At 43.8% G+C, this 25,805-nt stretch overlaps 1 protein-coding gene across 2 annotated transcripts in view; it reads right to left on the bottom strand.

Annotated features, from left to right (window-relative positions):
• Positions 1-24,526, bottom strand: part of htra1b (HtrA serine peptidase 1b) — a 36,364-nt gene extending 11,838 nt beyond the window's left edge. For both annotated transcript variants that reach the window (XM_071391757.1, XM_071391758.1), the window contains exons 1-3: positions 23,890-24,526; positions 11,541-11,640; positions 9,530-9,734 (exon numbers count right to left, since the gene is read on the bottom strand). In XM_071391757.1, the coding sequence (XP_071247858.1) occupies positions 9,530-9,734; positions 11,541-11,640; positions 23,890-24,346 (762 nt within the window). In that variant the 5' untranslated portion in view covers positions 24,347-24,526. The remainder of the gene's footprint in view (positions 1-9,529; positions 9,735-11,540; positions 11,641-23,889) is intronic.
• Positions 24,527-25,805: the final 1,279 nt, after the last annotated feature.

Below are 25,805 nucleotides of genomic sequence, written 5' to 3'. Positions count from 1 at the left end.
TGGCTGGTTCCTTTCTGGCACTGGCCATAGCAAGTATGAGCATCTGAAGTGATTCACCATTTCCCTCTCTGTTGATGTGGTCTTTCTGCACCAGCTTTAAACGGATGACAAATGCCCTCTGAGGCTGCTGAAAAGGGGAAAGGATGAGATAAAGACTAACACACACGTGTATATATATAACCCATTCCAATAAAGGCTAATCAAACCCAGATTTTGACAAGAATGTCAATGTTCAGTCCAGGCAGAAGGGGAAGCTTGTGACTGGCTGTTCTTAGATCAGGGACAAGCTCAGTAAATCATACTCAAACCCTCAGACTAATGGATTACGTTTTCAGGACCTGATTCTGGGCCAGTTAGCCAGCCCTGGGTCATGGGGCTCCTTCTCAGAGCTCTACTGGTTGTTACAGTGGACTTAACAGTTCTAGACAAACTTACCATGTCACTTTCTTTCCGGTTATTAAGAGATATAGCAAATCTATGCAGACAGAAGTAATGTCGGTTACTGAGAACGACACACATTGCCTCCTTCTTTCCAACCATTAGGAATTGGAAATACATCGTATCCCAGAGATTTATAATCGGGGATGTCCCTGAGGGAGCAAAAATAACATAATTCAGAGCCAAGAAAGAAACACAAGCCTGGGAATGCCGGCGGAGACATATATTGTCTTTCATCTCTGTTCTGCAACACTTGAGTGTGACTCTCTTTTGTCTAACAGACTCCAGTCCAGTTTACTTTTCTCCAATTGAATAACACATATGTTGCAAATGTACTGTTAAGTAACAGAGTGCAGGCTTGGACCTAGTTTGGATATGTCTTACTGCACGTCATGAAAGAATGCAAGGATGAGTGATGACTTTGTTGATGCCAGGTAGCGTCTCTCCACTTAGAAAATTCCATCTCTCTTTGTAATCTTGTTTGATTGGCACAAATCGACTAGGTGGATCAAACCACAGGTATGAAGGGTCTACCTATGGGCTGGGATGGGCCGGCTCCTTCTCTGCTCTTTGGTTTTGGATTAGTCATGGAACATAAAAAATGCAACATCTGCTGGATGGAGAGAGCGCTGAATGGTAGAGTTTAAACATCTGTTTCGTTTACCTAACGCTTGTTTACTCTATCCAAATGTTTGGATTGATTCACCTCCATCAGTGCGGGGGTGTTGAGACGACTCTGTCTCCGTCAAGAAGATTCAACAACATTTCTCAATTGGGTCTTCAGACCGAATCCTAACTTGATGTCTGTCAAATCTAATTGAGACCAGATTAATGTGAAAACTAGTTGCGTAACGCACGCAAATGCCAAGTTATAATTCAGGCTATCATTGTCAACAGTAGCAGTGTAAAAGATGGTTAACTCGGACGACAGAGTTAGGCAGCATCTCTTTACTGATCAGTAGAAACAAGTTCTTCATGGCCTTATCTGACATTAATGCAGACAGTATCAAGCCTCCACCTGTGAACCAAATGGTGCCAGGACCTTCCTCTTTACAGTACATCTGACTACTTCAACAACCTTCATAAAAACTGGTCTTAAGAGGGGAATTGGACAGCGGTACTTTGATAGATTGGAAGAAGTTGTATACCACGTACTACTACTGTAAAATATATCTCAAGGCAGTTCATTCAGTATGACGGGGTAATGTGTAACGGATGTGAAATGGCTATCTAGTTAGCGGTGGTGCGCGCTAATAGCCTTTCAAATCGGTGACGTCACTTGCTCTGAGACCTTGAAGTAGTGGTTCCCCTTGCTCTGCAAGGGCCACGGCTTTTGTGGAGCGATGGGTAACGATGCTTCGTGGGTGACTGTTGTTGATGTGTGCAGAGGGTCCCTGGTTCGCGGCCGGGTCGGGGCGAGGGGACGGACGTAAAGTTAAACTGTTACAAATGCCCTCCAGATTGTGGTTATAGCACAATTGGGGACCTTATCCTCCTGTATGCAGGAAGCATGGCTCCAGGAAAATGTTCTGTACTGTTCAGATCCAGGAGAATGAAAAGGTCAGCTGAGGTCCCCTTCACTGACTTTTCAATGTAGATGCTTTATTAACGAGCATGTAAACAATGGATTCTTATGGATGCAGTAACAGCTCTTTTCCATCATCCACGCTTTGGCGGCATTGAGGGAATATAATCAATGGTCCTTTGTGCCCATAGAATCCATGTTGGATGACAACCAAATCTAGACTCAGCTGTGTTTCTGCTGAACAAACACCGCACAGACTGGAATCTTTTAGAATAGCAAGAGAGCATAATATTGGTTTAGGTGTCTCGCATAAGACTGAGATACGACAGGTCTGTGTATGTGTAAACTGTCTTCCAATGGCACAGCACATCAGTTCACAACACGAACTACATAAAAACCCAGCCACCACAACACAGAGCCCCAGCCAGAAAAACAATGGCTTCTCTTGTTGTGTGGACTGTGATTAACTATGGCGCTCCTGTGGTTTGACAGAACTGTACATAGCGTTGGCATGTGACTCATCCATAGGTAGTCACTTAGTGACACTTCAAGATGGACACATTTCCCCAACCAGTATCTATTTGTCCTCGATAGAGAACTTCAACAGCACAACAGGTGTCAAATCTATGGGCTCATTTTCTATTTTCGGCTGGTGTTAAGGCGGCGCTAGTGTCAAACGCACGTTCGTTTGCAATTTCGTCATGTAAAAACTGGCGCCCTAACACCAGATTCGGCAATTTACCTGTTTTATATCAGCTTGCATGCGCTCAGATGGGCGGGTGGAAATATTTGAGATGTGTCCTTAAAAACATGATCCAATGTGCTAATTTCAGGCAGCGTTCATAGAGATATTTAAGACCAACCAAAAGCTGGTTTTAGCGGTATCGCAGTCATGGATTTTGACAGCTGAAACGTAGCCTATCCAGCCGTGACGCACACTACCCTACACAAAGAACAAGAGTAGCCTGACGTGCTTTTGGTGCCTGTATACTTCGTATTTAGAAACATAAAAGACTAACGTTTTCCCCCTTTTATTTGATTAAAAACCAAGCATAGCCTCCTCTCAATTAAGGCTTTTTTTGTCTGCCCAATGCAATCACGTAGTAGTCAAGACTGTCAATAAAGTTTGGCTCCTGAGACCGCTTGGAAATAAATCTTAATCACCAAAGCTTTAATAAAATATCAAGTTTAAGAGGAGTAAAACTTTGAGCTGACATTCCCTTTTTATCTATGCATTGTAGGCAAGCCCACATTATTTTAGCCATGCAGGTCCCGTTTTGGTGTGTGTAAAAGCCTCCATAGTCTATGTTGTTTTAATAGTATATGTCCACGGGGAGAGATTATGGTGCCTGTAAGTGTGACATAGCCTATTTAAAACAAGTTGTTGTTTCGTTTTGTTTAGAATTTGATTATAAATATATGTTCTCTTTTTAGCCCTTATAATTAATTAATTTAATATTGTTTATTGACAACGTTTGGCATGTCCCTGCTCAGCCATAAATCAATTTACAGTAGGCCTAGCCCCTATATCAGTGGGAATTATATTGAAGCCACGCAATTACTTAGAACAATATGGTCTGCAAATGGGTTCAAGTTCATTTATTTAGCAAAGATGGGAAAGGTCTACATTTTGTTAATTTGTTTCTGTAAACCATTTGACTAACCTTGGAATTGATTCCAAGGCAATACATAAAATTACATACAACCACATATTTCGCCATGGAACACGTTCTGATTGGCCAGTGAGGGGCCAAGACTCGACAAACTCACAACTTGTTTATTCATCAACCCATTCCTTTCGCGCCAATGCCAGCAAGTGCGCCGACAATGGTGATGGGGAAAATAGCTAAAATATTTCTGACACACCCCTGAACCTATGACCCTACCGTCTGAGCTTACGCTTCGAACGCACCGACAGCATCATTGCATTTTAGTACACCAGAATTCGATTTATTTCCAATGATAAATCCAACGTATGCACCACACCCAACGCACTGCAACTGCCTCTGCAACGGAATGCTGCAAGGCAAACGCAGCGTTTCATTGGAAATGAATGTAATTCTGGTGTACCAAAATGCAATTACGCTGTCAGGTGTGTTCAAAGCGTTAGGTTTGTTAAAATAGAGCCCTATGCACTCTACAAGCTTAATAGCCTTAAACATATTCCCCTCTGATATCAGCTAACGCCCTGCCGATCCAAGCGTTACAATTAGCGAACTTCCTCAGCCAAGTCCTAAGGGCCATAATTATATAGTGTGCAGATAGCATCAGTGAAAATATTAATGCACTCCCGAAAACATGTTTGATCATTGTCAATAAGCTATGCAATGGAGGACTGTAATTCTTGTCACAGAGGATCAGTCATTTACCACTGATTTCCAGGCTTCCTCTAAAGTTCACGGAGACCTAGACATGTACAGGATATATCCCAAGCAATCCATATAATTATAATACAGTCATGTACAACATCTAGTACTTACTTTATCATCAACCATCTAGTTGTTATTATAGTCAATACAAGATCAAATCAAATCCAATTTTATTGGTCACATACACATGGTTAGCAGATGTTAATTCGAGTGTAGCGAAATGCTTGTGCTTCTAGTTCCGACAGTGCAGTAATATCTAACAAGTAATCTAACAATTCCCCAACAACTACAAGATACACACAAATCTAAAGGGGTGAAAGAGAATATGTACATGTCGTAAATGGATGAGCGATGGCCGAGCGGCATAGGCAAGGTGCAATAGATGGTATAAAATACAGTATATGCCAGCAGCATACCACCCTGCATACCACTGCTGGCTTGCTTCTGAAGCTAAGCAGGGTTGGTCCTGGTCAGTCCCTGGATGGGAGACCAGGTGCTGCTGGAAGTGGTGTTGGAGGGCCAGTAGGAGGCACTCTTTCCTCTGGTCTAAACAAAGATCCCAATGCCCCAGGGCAGTGATTGGGGACACTGCTCTGTGTAGGGTGCCGTCTTTCGGATGGGACGTTAAACGGGTGTCCTGACTCTCTGAGGTCATTAAAGATCCCATGGCACTTATTGTAAGAGTAGGGGTGTTAACCCTGGTGTCCTGGCTAAATTCCCAGTCTGGCCCTCAACCATCACGGTCACCTAATAATCCCCAGTTTACAATTGGCTCATTCATCCCCCTCCTCTCCCCTGTAACTATTCCCCAGGTTGTTGCTGCAAATGAGAATGTGTTCTCAGTCAACTTACCTGGTAAAATAATGGTAAAATAAAAAAAATAAAAATAAAATATACATGTGATATGAGTAATGTAAGATATGCAAACATTATTAAAGTGGCATTATTTAGAGTGATTTGTATAAAGTGACTAGTGGTCCATTTATTAAAGTGGCCAGTTATTGGGTCTCAATGTAGGCAGCAGCCTCTCTGAGTTAGTGATTGCTGTTTAGCAGTCTGATGGCCTTGAGATAGAAGCTGTTTTTCAGTCTCTCAGTTCCAGCTTTGATGCACCTGTACTGACCTTGCCTTCTGGATGGTAGCGGGGTAAACAGGCAGTGGCTTGGGTGGTTGATGTCCTTGATGATCTTTTTGGCCTTCCTGTGACATCGGGTGCTATAGGTGTCATGGAGGGCAGGTAGATTGCCCCCGGGGATGTGTTGTGCAGACCGCATTATCCTCTGGAGAGCCTTGCGGTTGAGGGCGGTGCAGTTGCCGTACCAGGCGGTGATACAGCCCGACAGGATGCTCTCGATTGTGCATCTGTAAAAGTTTTTCAGGGTTTTGGGTGACAAGCCAAATTTCTTCAGCCTCCTGAGGTTGAAGAGGCGCTGTTGCGCCTTCTTCACCACACTGTCTGTGTGGGTGGACCATTTCAGTTTGTCTGTGATGTGTACGCAGAGGAACTTAAAACTTTCCACCTTCTTCACTGCTGTCCCTTCAATGTGGTTAGGGGGTGCTCCCTCTGCTGTTTCCTGAAGTCCATGATCCTCTGTTGATGTTGCGTGAGAGGTTGTTTTCCTGACACCACACTCCGAGTGCCCCCACTTTCTCCCTGTAGACTGTCTCCTCATTGTTGGTAATCAAGCCCACTACTGTTGTGTCGTCTGCAAACTTGATGATTGAGTTGGAGGCGTGCATGGCCACACATTCATGGGTGAACAGGGAGTATAGGAAGGGGCTGAGCATGCACTGTTGTAGGGCCCCAGTGTTGAGGGTCAGCGAAGTGGAGATGTTGTTTACTACCTTCACTACCTGGGGGCGGCCCGTCAGAAAGTCCAGGACCCAATTGCACAGGGCGGGGTTGAGACCCAGGGCCTCCAGCTTGATGATGAGCTTGGAAGGTACTATGGTGTTGAATGCTGAGCTGTAGTCAATGAACAGCATTCTTACATAGGTATAAATGTAAATGTAAAATGTAAATGTATTCCTCTTGTCCAGATGGGATAGGGCAGTGTGCAGTGTGATGGCGATTGCAGATCATTTAGATAAGTTATCTTTGCCTTCTTGGGTACAGGAACAATGGTAGCCATCTTGAAGCTTGTGGGGACAACAGACTGGGATAGGGAGCGATTGAATATGTCCGTAAACACACCAGTCAGCTGGTCTGAGCATGCTTTGAGAACGAGGCTAGGGAAGCCGTCTGGGCAAGCAGCCTTGCGCGGGTTAACACGTTTAAATGTTTTACTCACGTCAGCCACGGAGAAGGAGGGGGGGCGCAGTCCTTGTTAGTGGGCTGCGACGGTGGCACTGTATTATCCTCAAAGCGGGCAAAGAAGGTGTTTAGTTTGTCTGGAAGCGTGACGTCGGTGTCCGTGACGTCGGTGGCTGGATTTCTTTTTGTAGTCTGTAATTTCCTGTAGACCCTGCCACATACGTGTCTGAGCTGATGAATTGCAACTCCACCTTGTCTCTGTACTGGCATTTCGCTTATTTGTTTGTCTTGTGGAGGGAATAGCTACACTGTTTATATTCAGACATTTTCCCAGACCTATTTCCATGGTTAAATGCGGTGGATTGCACTTTCAGTTTTGCACGAATGCCGACATCCATCCACGATTTCTGGTTAGGGTAGGTTTTAATAGTCACAGTGGGTACAACATCTCCAATGCACTTCTTTATAAACGCACTCACCGAGTCAACGTATAGGTTGATGTTGTTCTCTGAGGCTGACGGGAACATATTCCAGTCCACGTGATCAAAACAATATTGAAGAGTGGCTTCCGATTGGTTGGACCAGCGTTGAATGGTTCTCGTCAATGGTACATCATGTTTGAGTTTCTCCCTATAAGACGGAAGGAGCAAGATGGCGTCGTGTTCGGATTTGTGGATTTCCCCAGCTACAATAACTGCAGCCTCAGGATGTATGGTTTCCAGTTTGCATATAGTCCAGTGAAGTTCCTTGATGGCCGTCTTGGTGTCTGCTTGAGGGGGAATGTACACAGCTGTGACTATAACTGACGAAAATTCTCTTGGTAGGTCAAATGGCTGGCACTTGATTGTAAGGAATTCTAGATCGGGTGAGCAAAAGGACTTGAGTTCCTGTATGTTGTTATGATTACACCATGAGTTGTTAATCATAAAGCATACACCCCCGCCCTTCCTGTTCCCAGAGAAGTGTTTATCTCTGTCGGCGCAATACATGGAGAAGCCCGGTGGCTGAACCGATTCCAACAACATATCCCGAGAGTGCCATGTTTCCGTGAAACAAAGAATGTTACAATCTCAGATGTCTCTCTGGAAGGCAACCCTTGCTCAAATTTCGTCTACCTTGTTGTCAAGAGACTGGACATTGGCTAGTAGTATTCTCGGGAGCGGTGTGCGATGTGCACGTCTACGGAGCCTGACTAGATGACCGCTTCGTCTGCCCCTTCTGCGGCGTAGTTGTTTTGGATCGCCTACTGGAATTAGATCCATTGTCCTGGGTGGTGGTCCGAACAGAGGATCCACTTCGGACGTTGAACTTATATCCAATAGTTCTTCCCGGTTGTATCTAATAAGACTTAAGATTTCCTGGGCTCCAAGTCACTGAGCGGGGAGAGAAACAGAGAAACAGAATCCTGTCCTTGTTGCCAACAGGAGACCATTTCTCTTCACTGTCTGTCAAAGCCTGTACAGACTCATCCTTTGACGCAATGGAAACAGAGCAGCGAGCGAGCCACAGCACATGCAGCTATATGCCTCGCAGGAGTACATCAGTGTTGCTCCCACTCCGCTTTGAGGACGGTCCTCCGCCATTACACCAACGCAGTGTAATCGTTCCACCTCACACTCCAAGACAGGGTCAGGGAGTTTGACCACTCTGTCTGGAAGGGGTCCGTCAGTCCTTGGATTCCCTCCTAAGGGTTCTCTTTGTGTTGTTGGTGAGGTTATTACAGTGTAATTGTCGGTTTAATGACTTTCGACAATTTAGGTTTCTAACTTATAATGACTTGAAGTCATTATGGAAGTAAAAATACACTGTCTATGCTCAGAGACAAACAATAAAACCTTTCAGAAGTGGATTTATAATGTTGACACTTTCAGTTGCAAATCACATAAAACGTGACACGCTATTGAGCAGCATCCAGGAGTCAGCCAGAGGCTTGTCTGGGAGGACTCACAGTAACGTGGCACAGGAGCCGGCCAGTGTAGGGGAGTTAGACACCCTATGCTCTAGATACACCCCTTCAAACACACACACACACACACACACACACACACACACACACACACACACACACACACACACACACACACACACACACACACACACACACACACACACACACACACACACACACACACACACACACACACACACTTCCTCCAGTCTTCAGTCTTCTGGGACTAGTTCATTGGAACTAAGCCTGGGACTGGTTCACACACACAGAGGAACATTTTCCTCCTTGACACCCAAACAGCTCTAACCCCCAACTGGGTGATTACTCTTTTGGTAATAGTAGGGAGAAGCAGACATATAAAACATAATGTTGACCCCTAGTTATTAGAACAAACTGGACCAAAGATGAAAAACTGTTAATTCAATCTAAATCATACCAAAAAAACGACCCTATTATCACAGATACACATTCTCACAATTCATCATGTTTGTTGCTGAGGTGTCCTATTTCAACGATCTGACCTAGCTCAAATTAAACCTAGACGGCACCAAGAATGATATGAAAAAGTATTTTCATGCAGGGATTTGTCAGCCATAAATTAATCCAGTCTGTGTGAGCAGATGAATGACAATCTGTGAAAGACTGATGTTATTTGTCTTGACCATTCAGAGCCACTGTTAAAATCTCTCCATCACATTCCTGTTCTCTGGCATCATCTCAGAGAGAAAGCAAGAGAGAGAGAGAGAGAGAGAGAGGGGGAGAGAGATAGTGAGGGCGAGAGAGAGAGAGAGAGAGAGAGAGAGAGAGAGAGAGAGAGAGAGAGAGAGAGAGAGAGAGAGAGAGAGAGAGAGAGAGAGAGAGAACAAGAGTGAAAGAGAGATAGGGAAGGAGGGAGTGAAAAAGAGAGAGAAAAGGGAGGTTGAGGTAAACAGAAGCACCGGTGCATTCAGAGACTGCTGAAGAAGAGAGGCTTGGAGAGAGGTAACAGGGCTTACCGGGACGTCGATCTTGATGAGGGCGATGTCGGCCTTCTCGTCCACGTCTTTGATCTTGGCGTCGAAGGTAGCGCCACTCTTCAGCTCCACCTTCACCCGGTGCTTATTGGCCACCACGTGGGCGTTGGTCACGATCAGGCCGTCCTCTGACACTACAAAGCCAGAACCACTGGCCACTGCCACCTCCCGCTTAGAGAATACCATCCTGGGAAGAGGACAGAGACAGGAGACAGAGGACAGAGACAGGAGACAGAGGGTGAGACAGGGAGGCAGAGGGTGAGACAGAAAGACAGGGTGACAAAGGTGCGAGACAGAGAGACAGGGTGAAAGATAGCGAGACAGGGAAACATCCTTCATTGGTTTTCACCTAAAACTGTTCCACCTAAGACTGTTTGAAGTGCCTGCAACCAAGCTCTGTGATGTCCTGTAGTAGAACAATTTCAGAAAATCGGCCAAAGCATATGTTCTGCAATATCTGTAAATCCACGTCCATGAGCAGAAGACCAGATGGTACTGCAAAACATACTGTATACCATTTAGCTCAAAGCCCCTCTTAAAGATCCCTTGAATGAATAACCTGATGATGTGTTTATCAACAGTAGGGCGGGAGAATGTTTGTGTCCTCATAGCAACAGCAGGATCAACTTTGTAAACAATTTATACAAGGTCCTGAGTCAGGCAGACAACTATGTACACAGCTGTGACAGGCAGGAGATCTGGTGGGAGATCTACAGTGTTTAATATAGGTCTATAACGTTACTTGTCTAACACTCCATCCACTCCTATATACCTTAGAGTGAAATTGGTCACTTTCTTTAACTTTTACTGGGAAAAACCGCATGAGATACAGTACCTGTTCTACTGTGGTCAGTGTGAGTGTGTGTGTGTGTGTGTGTGTGTGTGTGTGTGTGTGTGTGTGTGTGTGTGTGTGTGTGTGTGTGTGTGTGTGTGTGTGTGTGTGTGTGTGTGTGTGTGTGTGTGTGTGTGTGTGTGTGTGTGCTTGGTCTGTCAGACCTGGCCATCCCACAAACAAAAATACAGTTTACTATAGAATACTACAGCACTTACTATAGAATTCTGTAGTAAACTGTAGTATACTGTAGAATAGTATACTACACACTGTTGTATCCCTCGATCATGTGTAGTACGTAATATAGCATTTGGTAGTATACTGTAGAGTACTATAGTAAATACTACAATAAAAAAACACTGTAGTGAATACTACAGAAATGTCAACAAAAACACTACAGTCGACAAAAACACAACCCTAATTTGTGCCATAAGTGAGAAACCTATATGCCAAGTATACACCATATATTGTGTTCCCTAAAGGATATAGAAAAGAGCAGAAGCTCTGACCTCTCCGTTCAGAACCCAGTCCTACCTACATGTTATGGCACATTAGCTCTTTTAGTACTTCTCCAGTAGGAGAAAGACCACACCTCTATGTCAAAGATAATAAAACAAAACCACTTTAGCAAACAGTACAGTAATGTCCCCAAAAAGACTACAGTAAACACTACAGTAAACAACTGTCCGCAAAAACACTACAGTATACCGTACTACAGTATACCGTACTACAGTCCGCAAAAACACTACAGTAAATACTACAGTATACCGTACTACAGTCCGCAAAAACACTACAGTAAATACTACAGTATACCGTACTACAGTCCGCAAAAACACTACAGTAAATACTACAGTATACCGTACTACAGTCCGCAAAAACACTACAGTAAATACTACAGTATACCATACTACAGTCTGCAAAAACATGACAGTAAAACTACAGTATATACTGCTCTTTTTTTACTACAGTATGTATACTATAGTAAACTCGAAATACTACAGTATACTACAGTAAATATTACAGTATACACTGTAGTATTTTTTCATGTTCGATGTTTCTGTGTGTTGGTGTGTGTGTGTGTGTGTGTGTGTGTGTGTGTGTGTGTTGTTTTGTGTGTGTGTGCGTGTGTGTGAATGTGATGCAGAGAAGAGAGGTTCTTACTTGCGGTAGAGTTCAATATGAACCACAGCAGGAGCAATCTTCTCAACCACGTCAGCAATAAAGTTGTATCTGTGGCGCAGACTGTCTGGATTCTCCTGGCCTGGGAAACATCAAACACATACAGGGTTATATATTTGCCACAAGCCCCGAAATATTTCCAAATACTTCTGGGTAGGAAAATGATTATTTTGGCTTGGACTGGAACAGTGGGCATATCTATCTGTATAAAATGTTTGCTCAAAGTCTAAGCACTATACTGTGCATGTACATATACAGTGGGGAGAAGAAGTATTTGATACACTGCCGATTTTGCAGGTTTTCCTACTTACAAAGCATGTAGAGGTCTGTAATTTTTATCATAGGTACACTTCAACTGTGAGAGGCGGAATCTTAAACAAAAATCCAGAAAATCACATTGTATGATTTTTAAGTAATTAATTTGCATTTTATTGCATGACATAAGTATTTGATACATCCGAAAAGCAGACCTTAATATTTGGTACAGAAGCCTTTGTTTGCAATTACAGAGATCATACGTTTCCTGTAGTTCTTGACCAGGTTTGCACACACTGCAGCAGGGATTTTGGCCCACTCCTCCATACAGATCTTCTCCAGATCCTTCAGGTTTCGGGGCTGTCGCTGGGCAATACGGACTTTCAGCTCCCTCCAAAGATTTTCTATTGGGTTCATGTCTGGAGACTGGCTAGGCCACTCCAGGACCTTGAGATGCTTCTTACGGAGCCACTCCTTAGTTGCCCTGGCTGTGTGTTTCGGGTTGTTGTCATGCTGGAAGACCCAGCCACGACCCATCTTCAATGCTTTTACTGAGGGAAGGAGGTTGTTGGCCAAGATCTCGCGATACATGGCCCCATCCATCCTCCCCTCAATACGGTGCAGTCGTCCTGTCCCCTTTGCAGAAAAGCATCCCCAAAGAATGATGTTTCCACATCCAGGCTTCACGGTTGGGATGGTGTTCTTGGGGTTGTACTCATCCTTCTTCTTCCTCCAAACACGGCGAGTGGAGTTTAGACCAAAAAGCTCTATTTTTGTCTCATCAGACCACATGACCTTCTCCCATTCCTCCTCTGGATCATCCAGATGGTCATTGGCAATTTTCAGACGGGCCTGGACATGCGCTGGCTTGAGCAGGGGGACCTTGCGTGCACTGCAGGATTTTAATCTATGACGGCGTAGTGTGTTACTAATGGTTTACTTTGAGACTGTGGTCCCAGCTCTCTTCAGGTCATTGACCAGGTCCTGCCGTGTAGTTCTGGGCTAATCCCTCACCTTCCTCATGATCATTGATGCCCCACGAGGTGAGATCTTGCATGGAGCCCCAGACCGAGGGTGATTGACCGTCATCTTGAACTTCTTCCATTTTCTAATAATTGCGCCAACAGTTGTTGCCTTCTCACCAAGCTGCTTGCCTATTGTCCTGTAGCCCATCCCAGCCTTGTGCAGGTCTACAATTTTATCCCTGATGTCCTTACACAGCTCTCTGGTCTTGGCCATTGTGGAGAGGTTGGAGTCTGTTTGATTGAGTGTGTGGACAGGTGTCTTTTATACAGGTAACGAGTTCAAACAGGTGCAGTTAATACAGGTAATGAGTGGAGAACAGGAGGGCTTCTTAAAGAAAAACTAACAGGTCTGTGAGAGCCGGAATTCTTACTGGTTGGTAGGTGATCAAATACTTATGTCATGCAATAAAATGCAAATTAATTACTTAAAAATCATACAATGTGATTTTCTGGATTTTTGTTTTAGATTCCGTCTCTCACAGTTGAAGTGTACCTATGATAAAAATTACAGACCTCTACATGTTTTGTAAGTAGGAAAACCTGCAAAATTGGCAGTGTATCAAATACTTGTTCTCCCCACTATATATATACAGTGGGGAGAACAAGTATTTGATACACTGTCAATTTTGCAGGTTTTCCTACTTACAAAGCATGTAGAGGTCTGTAATTTTTATCATAGGTACACTTCAACTGTGAGAGACGGAATCTAAAACAAAAATCCAGAAAATCACATTGTATGATTTTTAAGTAATTAATTTGCATTTTATTGCATGACATAAGTATTTGATCACCTACCAACCAGTAAGAATTCCGGCTCTCACAGACCTGTTCGTTTTTCTTTAAGAAGCCCTCCTGTTCTCCACTCATTACCTGTATTAACTGCACCTGTTTGAACTCGTTACCTGTATAAAAGACACCTGTCCACACACTCAATCAAACAGACTCCAACCTCTCCACAATGGCCAAGACAAGAGAGCTGTGTAAGGACATCAGGGATAAAATTGTAGACCTGCACAAGGCTGGGATGGGCTACAGGACAATAGGCAAGCAGCTTGGTGAGAAGGCAACAACTGTTGGCGCAATTATTAGAAAATGGAAGAAGTTCAAGATGACGGTCAATCACCCTCGGTCTGGGGCTCCATGCAAGATCTCACCTCGTGGGGCATCAATGATCATGAGGAAGTTGAGGGATCAGCCCAGAACTACACGGCAGGACCTGGTCAATGACCTGAAGAGAGCTGGGACCACCGTTTCAAAGAAAACCATTAGTAACACACTACGCCGTCATGGGTTAAAATCCTGCAGCGCACGCAAGGTCCCCCTGCTCAAGCCAGCGCATGTCCAGGCCCGTCTGAAGTTTGCCAATGACCATCTGGATGATCCAGAGGAGGAATGGGAGAAGGTCATGTGGTCTGATGAGACAAAAATAGAGCTTTTTGGTCTAAACTCCACTCGCCGTGTTTGGAGGAAGAAGAAGGATGAGTACAACCCCAAGAACACCATCCCAACCGTGAAGCATGGAGGTGGAAACATAATTATTTGGGGATGCTTTTCTGCAAAGGGGACAGGACGACTGCACCGTATTGAGGGGAGGATGGATGGGGCCATGTATCGCGAGATCTTGGCCAACAACCTCCTTCCCTCAGTAAGAGCATTGAAGATGGGTCGTGGCTGGGTCTTCCAGCATGACAACGACCCAAAAACACAGCCAGGGCAACTAAGGAGTGGCTCCGTAAGAAGCATCTCAAGGTCCTGGAGTGGCCTAGCCAGTCTCCAGACCTGAACCCAAAAGAATATCTTTGGAGGGAGCTGAAAGTCCGTATTGCCCAGCGACAGCCCCGAAACCTGAAGGATCTGGAGAAGGTCTGTATGGAGGAGTGGGCCAAAATCCCTGCTGCAGTGTGTGCAAACCTGGTCAAGAACTACAGGAAACGTATGATCTCTGTAATTGCAAACAAAGGTTTCTGTACCTAATATTAAGTTCTGCTTTTCTGATGTATCAAATACTTATGTCATGCAATAAAATGCAAATTAATTACTTAAAAATCATACAATGTGATTTTCTGGATTTTTGTTTTAGATTCCATCTCTCACAGTTGAAGTGTACCTATGATAAAAATTACAGACCTCTACATGCTTTGTAAGTAGGAAAACCTGCAAAATCGGCAGTGTATCAAATACTTGTTCTCCCCACTGTATATATATATATATATATATATATATATATATATATATATATATATATTACACTCTGTAAAGTCCCAAACTCCCAGGGGTACGCGCAATGCAATCCATTTATATTTTCCAACTGGGCTATACATTTGGGTGAGTTTTTTTCTCTCGCCTGAGCAGCCTTGTTTCATTGCCAAAAATACAATTAAACCATCTAGTGTTCAGCGAAATAACAACAGAATGTCAAATACAGGTAGCCTAGTCAAATAATTAACATCCAACCACATTAACAGTTACTCTCTCGCGGGAATTCCACTAAGGGTCCGTATGTAGCCAAACGTAGCTGCTGCTCATGTTGGTATCTGTACTGATGGCGCAAAAGCCATGACAGGGAGACATAGTGGAGTGGTAACGCGCGTGCAAGCAGTTGCTCCCGACGCCACTTGGGTACACTACAGCATCCACGGAGAGGCTCTTGCTGCCAAGGGAATGCCTGGCAGCTTGAAAGACGTTTTGGACACTACAGTGAAAATTGTTAACTTTGTTAAAGCAAGGCCCCTGAACTCTTGTGTATTTTCTGCACTATGCAATGATATGGGCAGCGACCATGTAACGCTTTTACAACATACAGAAGTACGCTGGTTATCAAGGGGTAATGTATTGACATGTTTTTTTAAATTGAGAGACGAGCTTAAAGTTTTCTTTACTGACCATCATTTTCACTTGTCTGACCACTTGCATGATGACAAATTTCTCACACAACTGGCCTATCTGGGTGATGTTTTTTTCTTGCCTGAATGATCTGAATCTAGGATTACAGGGACTCTCCGCAACTATATTCAATGTGCGGGACAAAATTGAGGCTATGATTAAGAAGTTGGAGCTCTTCTCTGTCTGCATTAACAAGGAGAACACACAGGTCTTTCCATAATTGTATGATTTTTTTGTGTGGAAATGAACTCAAGCTTACGGACAATGTCAAATGTGATTTAGAGAAGCACCTGAGTGAGTTGGGTGCACAATTATGCAGGTACTTTCCTGAAACGGACGACACAAACAACTGGATTCGTTATCCCTTTCATGCCCTGCCTCCAGTCCACTTACCGATATCTGAACAAGAGAGCCTCATCCAAATTGCAACAAGCGGTTCTGTGAAAATTGAATTTAATCAGAACCCACTGCCAGGTTTCTGGATTAGGCTGCGCTCAGAGTATCCTGCCTTGGCAAATCACGCTGTTAAGACTGATGCCCTTTGCAACCACATACCTATGTGAGAGTGGATTCTCGGCCCTCACTAGCAGGAAAATTAAATACAGGCACATTGTGTGTGGAAAATTATTCAAGACAGAGACTCTCTCCAACACAACCCAACATTGCAGAGTTATGTGCATCCTTTCAAGCACACCCTTCTCATTAACCTGTGGTGAGTTATTCACCGTTTTCAATGAACAAATAAGGTTTTATATGTAAGATGGTTAAATAAAGTTAAAATTATTGATTATTGTTATATTATTACTTGTGCCCTGGTTCTATAAGAGCTCTTTGTCACTTCCCACAAGCCGGGTTATGACAAAAACTCACACTCATTCTTATGTTTAATAAATGTATCATATAGTGTGTGTGTGGCAGACTTACAATGATGGAAAAAAACAACATTTGAGAGTGCACTGACCCTGGTGCTAGAGGGGGGTACGCTGCTGGAGGTTGAATGTTTGAAGGGGTACGGGACTATAAAAAGTTTGGGAACCACTGCTCTACACTATACTCTTATAAAGGAGCTTTAAAGAGTGCAGGGGACCTCCTATCATCACTATACTGTATAAACATAAGCATATTCTCTATTGATAACATCCAGATCGGTAGTGCGAGGGACAGAACTCAGCTGAATCTAAAAAAGGGAAATTGGAACATCTGCTTTGAGGCTCCGTATTGTACTGCATGGCCAGTCCAGCTGAAGATCTTCTGATCTCCTCACTGAGCTTATGAAACTCAGGAAGTGACTCAAATCTGAAGTTTTATAACCATAACACTTGATCTTTACCTTGCGCAACCTTTGGTTATGGAACAGCTGCAGTGCGTGCAAAACATGTGCAATTACGCCTTCACCTCCTCCCTTTGGGTCTGTGTCGGTCCAGTCAAAGAATATCCCTAGGTCTATCCTCCATCTCATCCCTCTAATAAATAGCATCTTTCCAACCCACCTCGCAAACTGACAAAAGAGTTCTCATAGGTTGTGTGGTTTGGTCTCACACAACCTATGATAGGCAAAACAATAACTGGTGTTTCCCCCTTTTATCTTACATTCCAACAATAATGCACTGCAGATGGGCTGCTGAACTGGGCTGAGCACTCCCAATCACCCCAACCACAACATCATGGACATTCACAATGAGACCCGCGGAGGCTCCTCAGAGGAGGAAGGGGAGGACTATCCTCCTCAGTGAATTTCATACAAATAAAAATTGTAAAACATTTAAAAAGTTATCATTTTTAGATAAAACTATAAATATATTAATGTCACCAAATAATTGATTAAGACACACAATTTTGCAAAGGTCTACAGTAGTCTCAACAACACTCTGTAGGGTAGCACCATGGTGTAGCCGGAGGCCAGCTAGCTTCCTTCCTCCTCTGGGTACATTGACTTCAATACAAAACCTAGGAGGCTCAGGGTTCTCACCCCCTTCCATAGACTTACACAATAATTATGAGAACTTCCGGAGGATGTCCTCCAATCTATCAGAGCTCTTGCAGCATGAACTGCAATGTTGTCCACCCAATCAAAGGATCAGAGAATTAATCTAGTACTGAAAGCATACACTACAGCTAGCTAGCACTGCAGTACATACAATGTGGTGAGTAGTTGATTCAGAGAGAAAGAAAGACAGTATTTGAACAGTTTTGAAGAAGTTAATTACTTCCAAAATGAAAGAGAAGCAAGAGAGAAATAGAGAGTGAGAGAGATTGTCATATTTTTTAAACTTTCATATTCACTTACTTAGCTAGAAAATGCAGCTAGCTAGTGTAGCCTAGTGAAACACCCTTCTCAAACAGAGGGATGCTATGTTAACTAGCTGGCTATGACTTTCCAACACAACACTGGAACTCTTCCAAGTCAAGGTAAGCTTTTGGTTTGACAAATGTATTGTCCCTGGGGCCCGCCAGGGTAACTGCTTACTGACTGTTCACTAACGTTACTGCATGATTGTAGCAGAGTTACTAACGCGTTAGTTCTATTAGCTATGCTGACTATGGTGTTACTTTAGCTAATATAGTGACAACGATGTAGGCTGTGTGTAGCGGTTATGATATGGTTTGGCTTGGAAAGGTTTTTTCGCCTGGTCACATACAGCTGATGTATGTGCCTCGGCTTATGGTAGAGAAATTAACATTATATTCTCTGGCAAAAGATCTGGTGGACATTCCTGCAGTCAGCATGCCAATTGCACGCTCCCTCAAAACTTGAGACATCTGTGGCATTGTGTTGTGTGACAATTTTAGAGTGGCCTTTTATTGTGCCCAGCACAAGGTTGCACCTGTGTAATGATCATGCTGTTAAATCAGCTTCTTGATACGCCACACCTGTCAGGTGGACGGATTATCTTGGCGAAGGAGAAATGCTCACTAACAGGGATGTAAACAAATGTGTACAAATAATTGTTGCTAAATAAGCTTTTTGTGTGTATGGAAAATGTCTGGGATATTTTATTTCACCTTATGAAACATGGGACCAACACTTTACATGTTGCATTTATATTTTTGTTCAGTATAGATTGGCATATTAGATTCTGGCAACATCAATTCAACAGGTTATGACAGCCTAGTCTGTGTTTGTTTCATTAATATTATCTTAGGCTATAAGGACTTTCACAGACCTCAAACCACCCAGAGAAGTGGCATAGCAGTCTATATATTTTCAGATCCAGCCTCCACCATCATGACTAGTCAACTTCTATGTAATAATTCTTTCATCATGTTGCCGAAAAGAGTAAGAGAGAGGAGAGAGTTCACTCGACCTGACCTGCATACAGAGACATGCACTCAGGCACGCCATGTAAAATGGCTTTCAATCAAATCACATACAAATACTTCTGCTTTGATAAAAGGTCAAAAGATCAGTTGTAAATTGAGGACTCTCTATCTTTCTTAATCACTGTCAGTCACACCATCTATTTTGTGCACTGAAAGCCTATAGCATGATTGAACAGATACAGGCACACACAGGCACACACACACATGCACGCACAAATACACACACACACAAACAAACACACACCCCAATTGAAATTGTATCACGTGGAGCGAGAAAATAATAGCCCTCTAACCTTACAGATGTGTGTTTCTCTGCCAAGTGGATCTCCTGATTATGGGGCATGCCATGGCCTGTCTGTCTATTCTTACCCACTGATGGTTTCCTGATGAGTCCATCAGCTATATGACAAGGGGTGCTTGGCTTGACTGGCTGTCAGGCTGCTTTGGCCCCTCTCGCAATCTGAAGTGAGTACATAGAGAGAGAGACACAGAGGCTGGCAGGAAGTGTTATGTCTTAATACTGTAAACATGGTCAAAGACAACTGTGTGGAATAGATCTTCCTCGATAGGTTCTTCTTTATTTGACTACAGCAACAGTTTTGCATGATTGAGGGGTTTCTTGCAGAATCTGTGAGTCCATTTAAATACTTGAGGATTTAGACCAGGCTACCACGTTTCAGAATAGACCACAACCTCTGGTGGGCTAGTGCCCTGGTCTTAGCAACAATGTCTGTCAACCACCCAGCCCTCCCCGCTCATGTGACAAGAGTGTCCATGTTTGCCCATGGGTATTTTAATCAAGCATCCGCTGTTATTCCCATGGTGCTGTTGACATCAGTTGCTTAGGAGTTCTTCCATGCTACTCCCTCTCCCGCTATTGAAGGCACTGGGTGGCAATGGGTTGCAGGCTGGACCCTCTGACTACCACACATGCGCACACACACACACGCACGCACGCACGCACGCACGCACGCACGCACGCACGCACACACACACACACACACACACACACACACACACACACACACATTGACTCTGTCTCATCCAATATGATGTTGGACGTCTTGACGTTGCCAAAGCTCAACCCCAGACTTCAAGTGAGTTTATGTGAGTGTGTTTGTGCACCTTGGCTGCCGTGCTCACCACTAAACTAATGTTTAACCTGCTGTGAGCTCCTTACATTTGTAAGGGTATGGAAAAAACAAGCTTCGAAGCAGTGTTTGCACTTGTCTGAGCGATGGTCAAATCCAATCATGTAAACAACAGGTGTAGACTAACAGTGAAATGCCTACTTACAGGCATTTCAACAATACAGAGAGAAAATCTTAAAAATAATAGAACGATAATAACACAAGGAATGAGTAATGATAACTTGGCTATATACACGAGGATACCAGTACCGAGTCTATGTGCAGGGGCACGAGGTAATTGAGGTAGATAACTACATACAGGTATGAATAAAGTGACTAGGCAACAAGATAGATAATAAGCAGTAGCAGCAGCGTATGTGATGAGTCAGAATAGTTAGTGCAAAGGGAGGGGTCAATGCAGATAGTCCGGGCAGCCATTTGATTAATTGTTCAGCAGTCTTATGGCTTGGGGGTAGAAGCTGTTAAGGAGCCTTTTGGACCTAGACGGTGCTCTGGTATAGAGGTCCTGGATGGCAGGAAGCTTGGCCCCAATGATGTACTTGGCCGTATGGACTACCCTCCGTATCGCCCTGTGGTCGGATGCCAATCAGTTGCCATACCAGGCGGTGATGCAGCCAGTCGAGATGCACTCAATTGTGCAGCAGTATAACTTTTTGAGGATCTGAGGGACAACGGCAAATCTTTTCAGCCTCCTGAGGGGAAAGAGGCGTTGGTGTGTGTGGACCATGTGAATTCCTTAGTGACAGCGAGGAACACCGAGCCCTGTTGATATGGATGGGGGGATGCTAGGCCCTCCATTTCCTGTACTCCACGATCAGTTGCTTTGTCTTGCTAACGTTGAGGAAGAAGTTGTTGTCCTGGCACCACACTGCCCAGTCTCAGGCCTTCTCCCTGTACGCTGTCTCATCGTAGTCGGTGATCAGGCCTACCACCATCGTGTCGTCAGCAAATGGTGTTGGAGTTGTGCGCGGCCACACAAACGTGGGTGAACAGGGAGTACAGGAGGGGACTAAGCACACACCCCTGAGGGGCCCCCGTGTTGTGGGTCAGTGTGGCGGATGTTTTCTTGTCTACCCTCACCACCTGGTGGCGGCCCGTCAGGAAGTCCAGGATCCAATTGCAGAGGAAGTTGTGTTCAGTCCCATGGTCCTGAGCTTAGTGGTGAGCTTGGAGGGAACTATGGTGTTGAACTCTGAGCTGTAGTCAATGAACAGCATTCTCAAGTAGGTGTTCCTCTTATCCAGGAGGGAGAGGGCAGTGTGGAGTGCAATAGAGATTGCGTCATCTGTGGATCTGAGTGGGTCCAGAGTGTCTGGGATGATGGTGTCGACATGAGCCATGACCAGGCTTTCAAAGCATTTCATGGCTACAGATGCAAGTGCTACGGGGTGATAGTCATTTAGACAGGTTACCTTGGCGTTCTTGGGCACAGGGACTATGGTGGTCTGCTTGAAACATGTAGGTGTTACAGACTAGGTCAGGGAGAGGTTGAAAATGTCAGTGAAAACACTTGCCCGCTGATCAACGCATGCTCTGAGTACACATCCTGGTAATCCATCTGAACCTGTGGCCTTGCGAATGTTAACCTGTTCAAAGGTCTTATGTTAACCTGTTTAAAGGTCTTACTCACATCGGCTACAGAGAGCGAGATCACACAGTCGTCTGGAACAGCTTGTGCTCTGTCACTGTCTGTCACTGTCAGCTGTGGAGCAGTTCGTCACAGCACTCTCCATCATGTCACTCATACAGAGAGCTGAGCATCATCAAGAGCAAATAAATAAACAGGTATTAACATAGTATTAACTAACTTAGCTACCAATTAACTAAACATGTCTCAAATTTGATTTGAACCTCTCCAGCAACAAAACATCTTATTGTTAGAGATTCCATTCACACTTCTTTCCATTCAAAAGGTATTAAGACACCATTCCATTCACTTTCTACTGACAGAGTTTAGTTGATTTTATATCCATGCCTGTCAATCACACATATACAGTACATATGGAACAAGTCACCTCATGACGAAACGGGTCTACAAAACATGGCTCAACGACTGTAGAATTTGACCTAGATCTTGATCTGTTTAGAAGTTATACAATCGACTGACTTCATGAGGTACAGATGCTATGCTATCATAGGTGGGAGCAGCTCATGTAATGGCTTTATGACTGAGAGTTCTACCATATCTTTGGCTTGGCTGAAACTCCTGGAAACCTCCCTCAGTGCTGAACGATCCTGTCCTCAGTTATTAAGTGAAACAGCTATTTTTAAGGTATCAAGGTAAGCCAGTCCTCTGATCTGAAGGTGCTAAACAGAGTCCCAAAATCTGGAAGGGAGTTTTGTGTTCAAAAGTTGGGAGAGGGAGGAGGAGGAGGAGAAGAATGAGGGAGTGATGAGTGGGTAGCAGGAGTTGGATACTCAAAAGGGTTCTACCTGGAACCAAAAGGGGTTATTCAATGGGTTCTCCTATTGGAACAGCCGATGGAACCCTTTTTGGTTCTAGATAGCACCTTATTTCCAAGAGTGTACTGTAGCAGAAAGCTGGCTGGCACAGAATGATCCAGGTGTGAATGGTGTGTTCATAGCTGTGTGTGTGTGTATGTGTGTGTGTGTGTGTGTGTGTGTGTGTGTGTGTGTGTGTGTGTGTGTGTGTTTTCAATGTGTACCTTGAGGCCAAGCATCACAACTATACACATCCCAGAAGCAGAAAGACCGTATTTATTTACACTGCATACACCAAGTTCCCAAGAAAGCCTTGAAAGCCTTGCACGCAAAAACTAAAGTAGGGCAGTTGGTTGGGGTGGATGGGTAGGCGTGTAACGTAAACGTCTTGCATCCCAAGGGTTCCGTGTTCAAATCTCGTAAGGACAATTTTAGCTAATTAGCAACTTTGCAACTACTTACTACTTTGCAACTAACATGTTGGCTAACCCTTAACCTAATTCCTAACCTAGTTAACGTTAACCAATAGATAGATAACGTTAGCCACTTAGCCACCTAGATAACGTTAGCTACAACAAGTTAGAATTAGCAACATATCCTACATTTTGCAAATGTGTAACATATTGTAAGAATTGCAATTCGTAACATATCATACGACATGGATGATGGACGTCCACATATTAATACATACTATACGAAATGTAACATATCATACTAATTGGAGTGACCCAGATGTATGTTTACTATGTCCAGGTCGGCATGTGAAGCCCATACCGGTTAATTAGTCAAAATAACATGGACAGGGAAGAAAACCTAAACAGCCACGAAGGCACACCATTGAAATGTCAATCAAACTGCAAGTAAAATGTGTTATTAACCAACAAATTAAGATATTTGTTAAATATGGTATCCTTGTGAAAAACATGTATGACACAAAATCTCTATCTGGTTTAACCGTAGGCTACTGGTAAATGTGTTGGTGTGATTGTTATACATGTTGGTACATACTGGCTGTGCCACTGGGCTAGGCTACAGTAAAACAGATCCATTTGAACTCGGTAACATGTTATTTCGGGAGATGGGATGTTTTAATGAGCAAACAATTATGACATTTCAACGCAGACCAATTCAATGGATAATATTATTTCTATTTGGTCTACACCTTTTATGCATTATGGTTTTACGCACAATATTGCACTTGCTCAGGCTTTAAACAAGACATAATTTGTTATACATTGTGTTGAATTCCAATACCTTTGCTACAGGTTCCTCTCTGTATGAAGATGACCGGTGGCTGCTGCAGCTTCAGAGCCCGATTACTCACTCTCTTCAGTTCGCAGATGTTTTGGTAGGACACCCCGTCACTGCCGCACACCGGGTCCGAACCTTTGCAGACGCACACACCGCTTTTGCCCCGACGCCTCACTGTGGCGGACACCCCAATTCCGTCCGTTATCGAGCATTCCATGCCCTCTCCGCACTCCGGGTCCCCTAATCTCCCTGTGCCGCCGCATGCCTCACCCTCTTCGGACGCACAGACCGGACAACAGTCGCATTGGTCAAGTATGTCGCCGGCCATGCAGTCCGCAGGGATCGGGGGACATAGAGATTTGTCACATTTATCTGGACAGCCGATGACATATCGCTTGGTTCTTGCCTCGCAAACTAAAGGAGCAAGGAGAAAAGTTGCGCAGATGACCGACCAAAACATTGTTAAATATTAAATTGAAAAAAATGCAATGTTGTCAAAAAACGAATTTTCAAACGTTTCTACAAAAATGTTTTATCTGCATAAATAATAAACGTTGCATAAATGTGAAAATAAATGTCAGTTGCTTTTCACTAAACTGTGCTTCGTTAGTCTACTGCTGTCAGACAACAAAGCTGCTGTAACTCCCTCTGTGATGTTGCAGAGTTTATAAAGGCAACAACACGTTGTAGCAATATAAACAAGACAGGGGATGGGTGGGCTCTACTGACGTGCAGAGGGTTCAGTACATATGCCTCCTCCACCCGCCCTGTTACTGAGGCTATGTCAGAGCATCAGAATGTACCCTGAGTTCATTTCAAACTGATCATACATTGCTTCATTCAGTTGCTCAAAGAAAAAATGGAAATACACTTTTGCTCTTATAGTAGCATCGCCTACCCATTCATTTCCACTGCATATAACTGAGTTGTATAGATTTAAGTACTGCACTGGACTAGGCCTAATAATTGTTGTGGAAATTCAAAGATGCCCAAAGCAATTGCATGCTCTTTGATCATTGATTTTTCCTTTGCCAGACTATCAATGTTCAACAATCTGGTTACGTAAAACAAAAGCCACTATAGATGCTTGGTGCAGTGTAATTTTTTTTTATAGGATCCTCAGAAGTTGAATTTACAGCCGGGAAAGTGATGAAGTGAAAGCAAAGGTTATCATAGTTCAGTTTAAAGATTTGGGGTCGCAGTCCTTGATTTGTTGATGGTCTGGGTCTGGGTAAGGGCCAGGCATACGCCTACAGTATGTTATGTCCATTAATGTTATTGCATGATTCTGAGAACCCTAATGTCTACGTCAGTATTCTGGAATGCTCATCCATTCCATGGCATCGTACTGGAATCCAAAAGCAAATATAATCACTTCCATGTGCTGTTTGTAATGGATTGATCGAATACCCTAAAATCCTAATGCACTTTAAATGACAGATGCTTGCAATGGTCTTTGAAGAGTTTCTCTCCCACAATGCATCATTTCCAAGGGTGCTGTGAGCCTAACTCTGGTTTTGTGTTTGTTGCTATTACCACTCTCATTGTGACTAAATGGGATACAGCTTTTGTCAGATTACAATTTATGTAGCAGGTTAGAATAATTTACGCAGCAGGTTAGGATACTTATGGTAGCACGTTAGGAGAATTAGGTTAAGGTTAGGTTAAAAGGGTTAGGGTTAGCTAAAATGTTTCAACCTGCCACGACTCCTACCGAAGGTGGCTCCTCTTCCTGTTCGGGCGGTGCTCGCAGGTCGTAGTCACCGGTCTACTAGCTGCCACCATCCCTTTTCCCTTTTCCCTTTTCTGTTGGTTTTGTCTTATTAGTTACACCTGTTCCTTGTTTACGTTTAGTGGGGCTATTTAAGCTGGTCAGCCGCCTGCTCTTTGTGCGGGCTTATTCTTTTCACTGTGTTTGT

The sequence above is a fragment of the Salvelinus alpinus genome, chromosome 3 (assembly GCF_045679555.1).
Source record: "Salvelinus alpinus chromosome 3, SLU_Salpinus.1, whole genome shotgun sequence".
Taxonomy (NCBI): domain Eukaryota; kingdom Metazoa; phylum Chordata; class Actinopteri; order Salmoniformes; family Salmonidae; genus Salvelinus; species Salvelinus alpinus.
The sequence above is the reverse complement of the archived record's forward strand: the minus strand, read 5'-3'. Positions and strand labels throughout refer to the sequence as shown.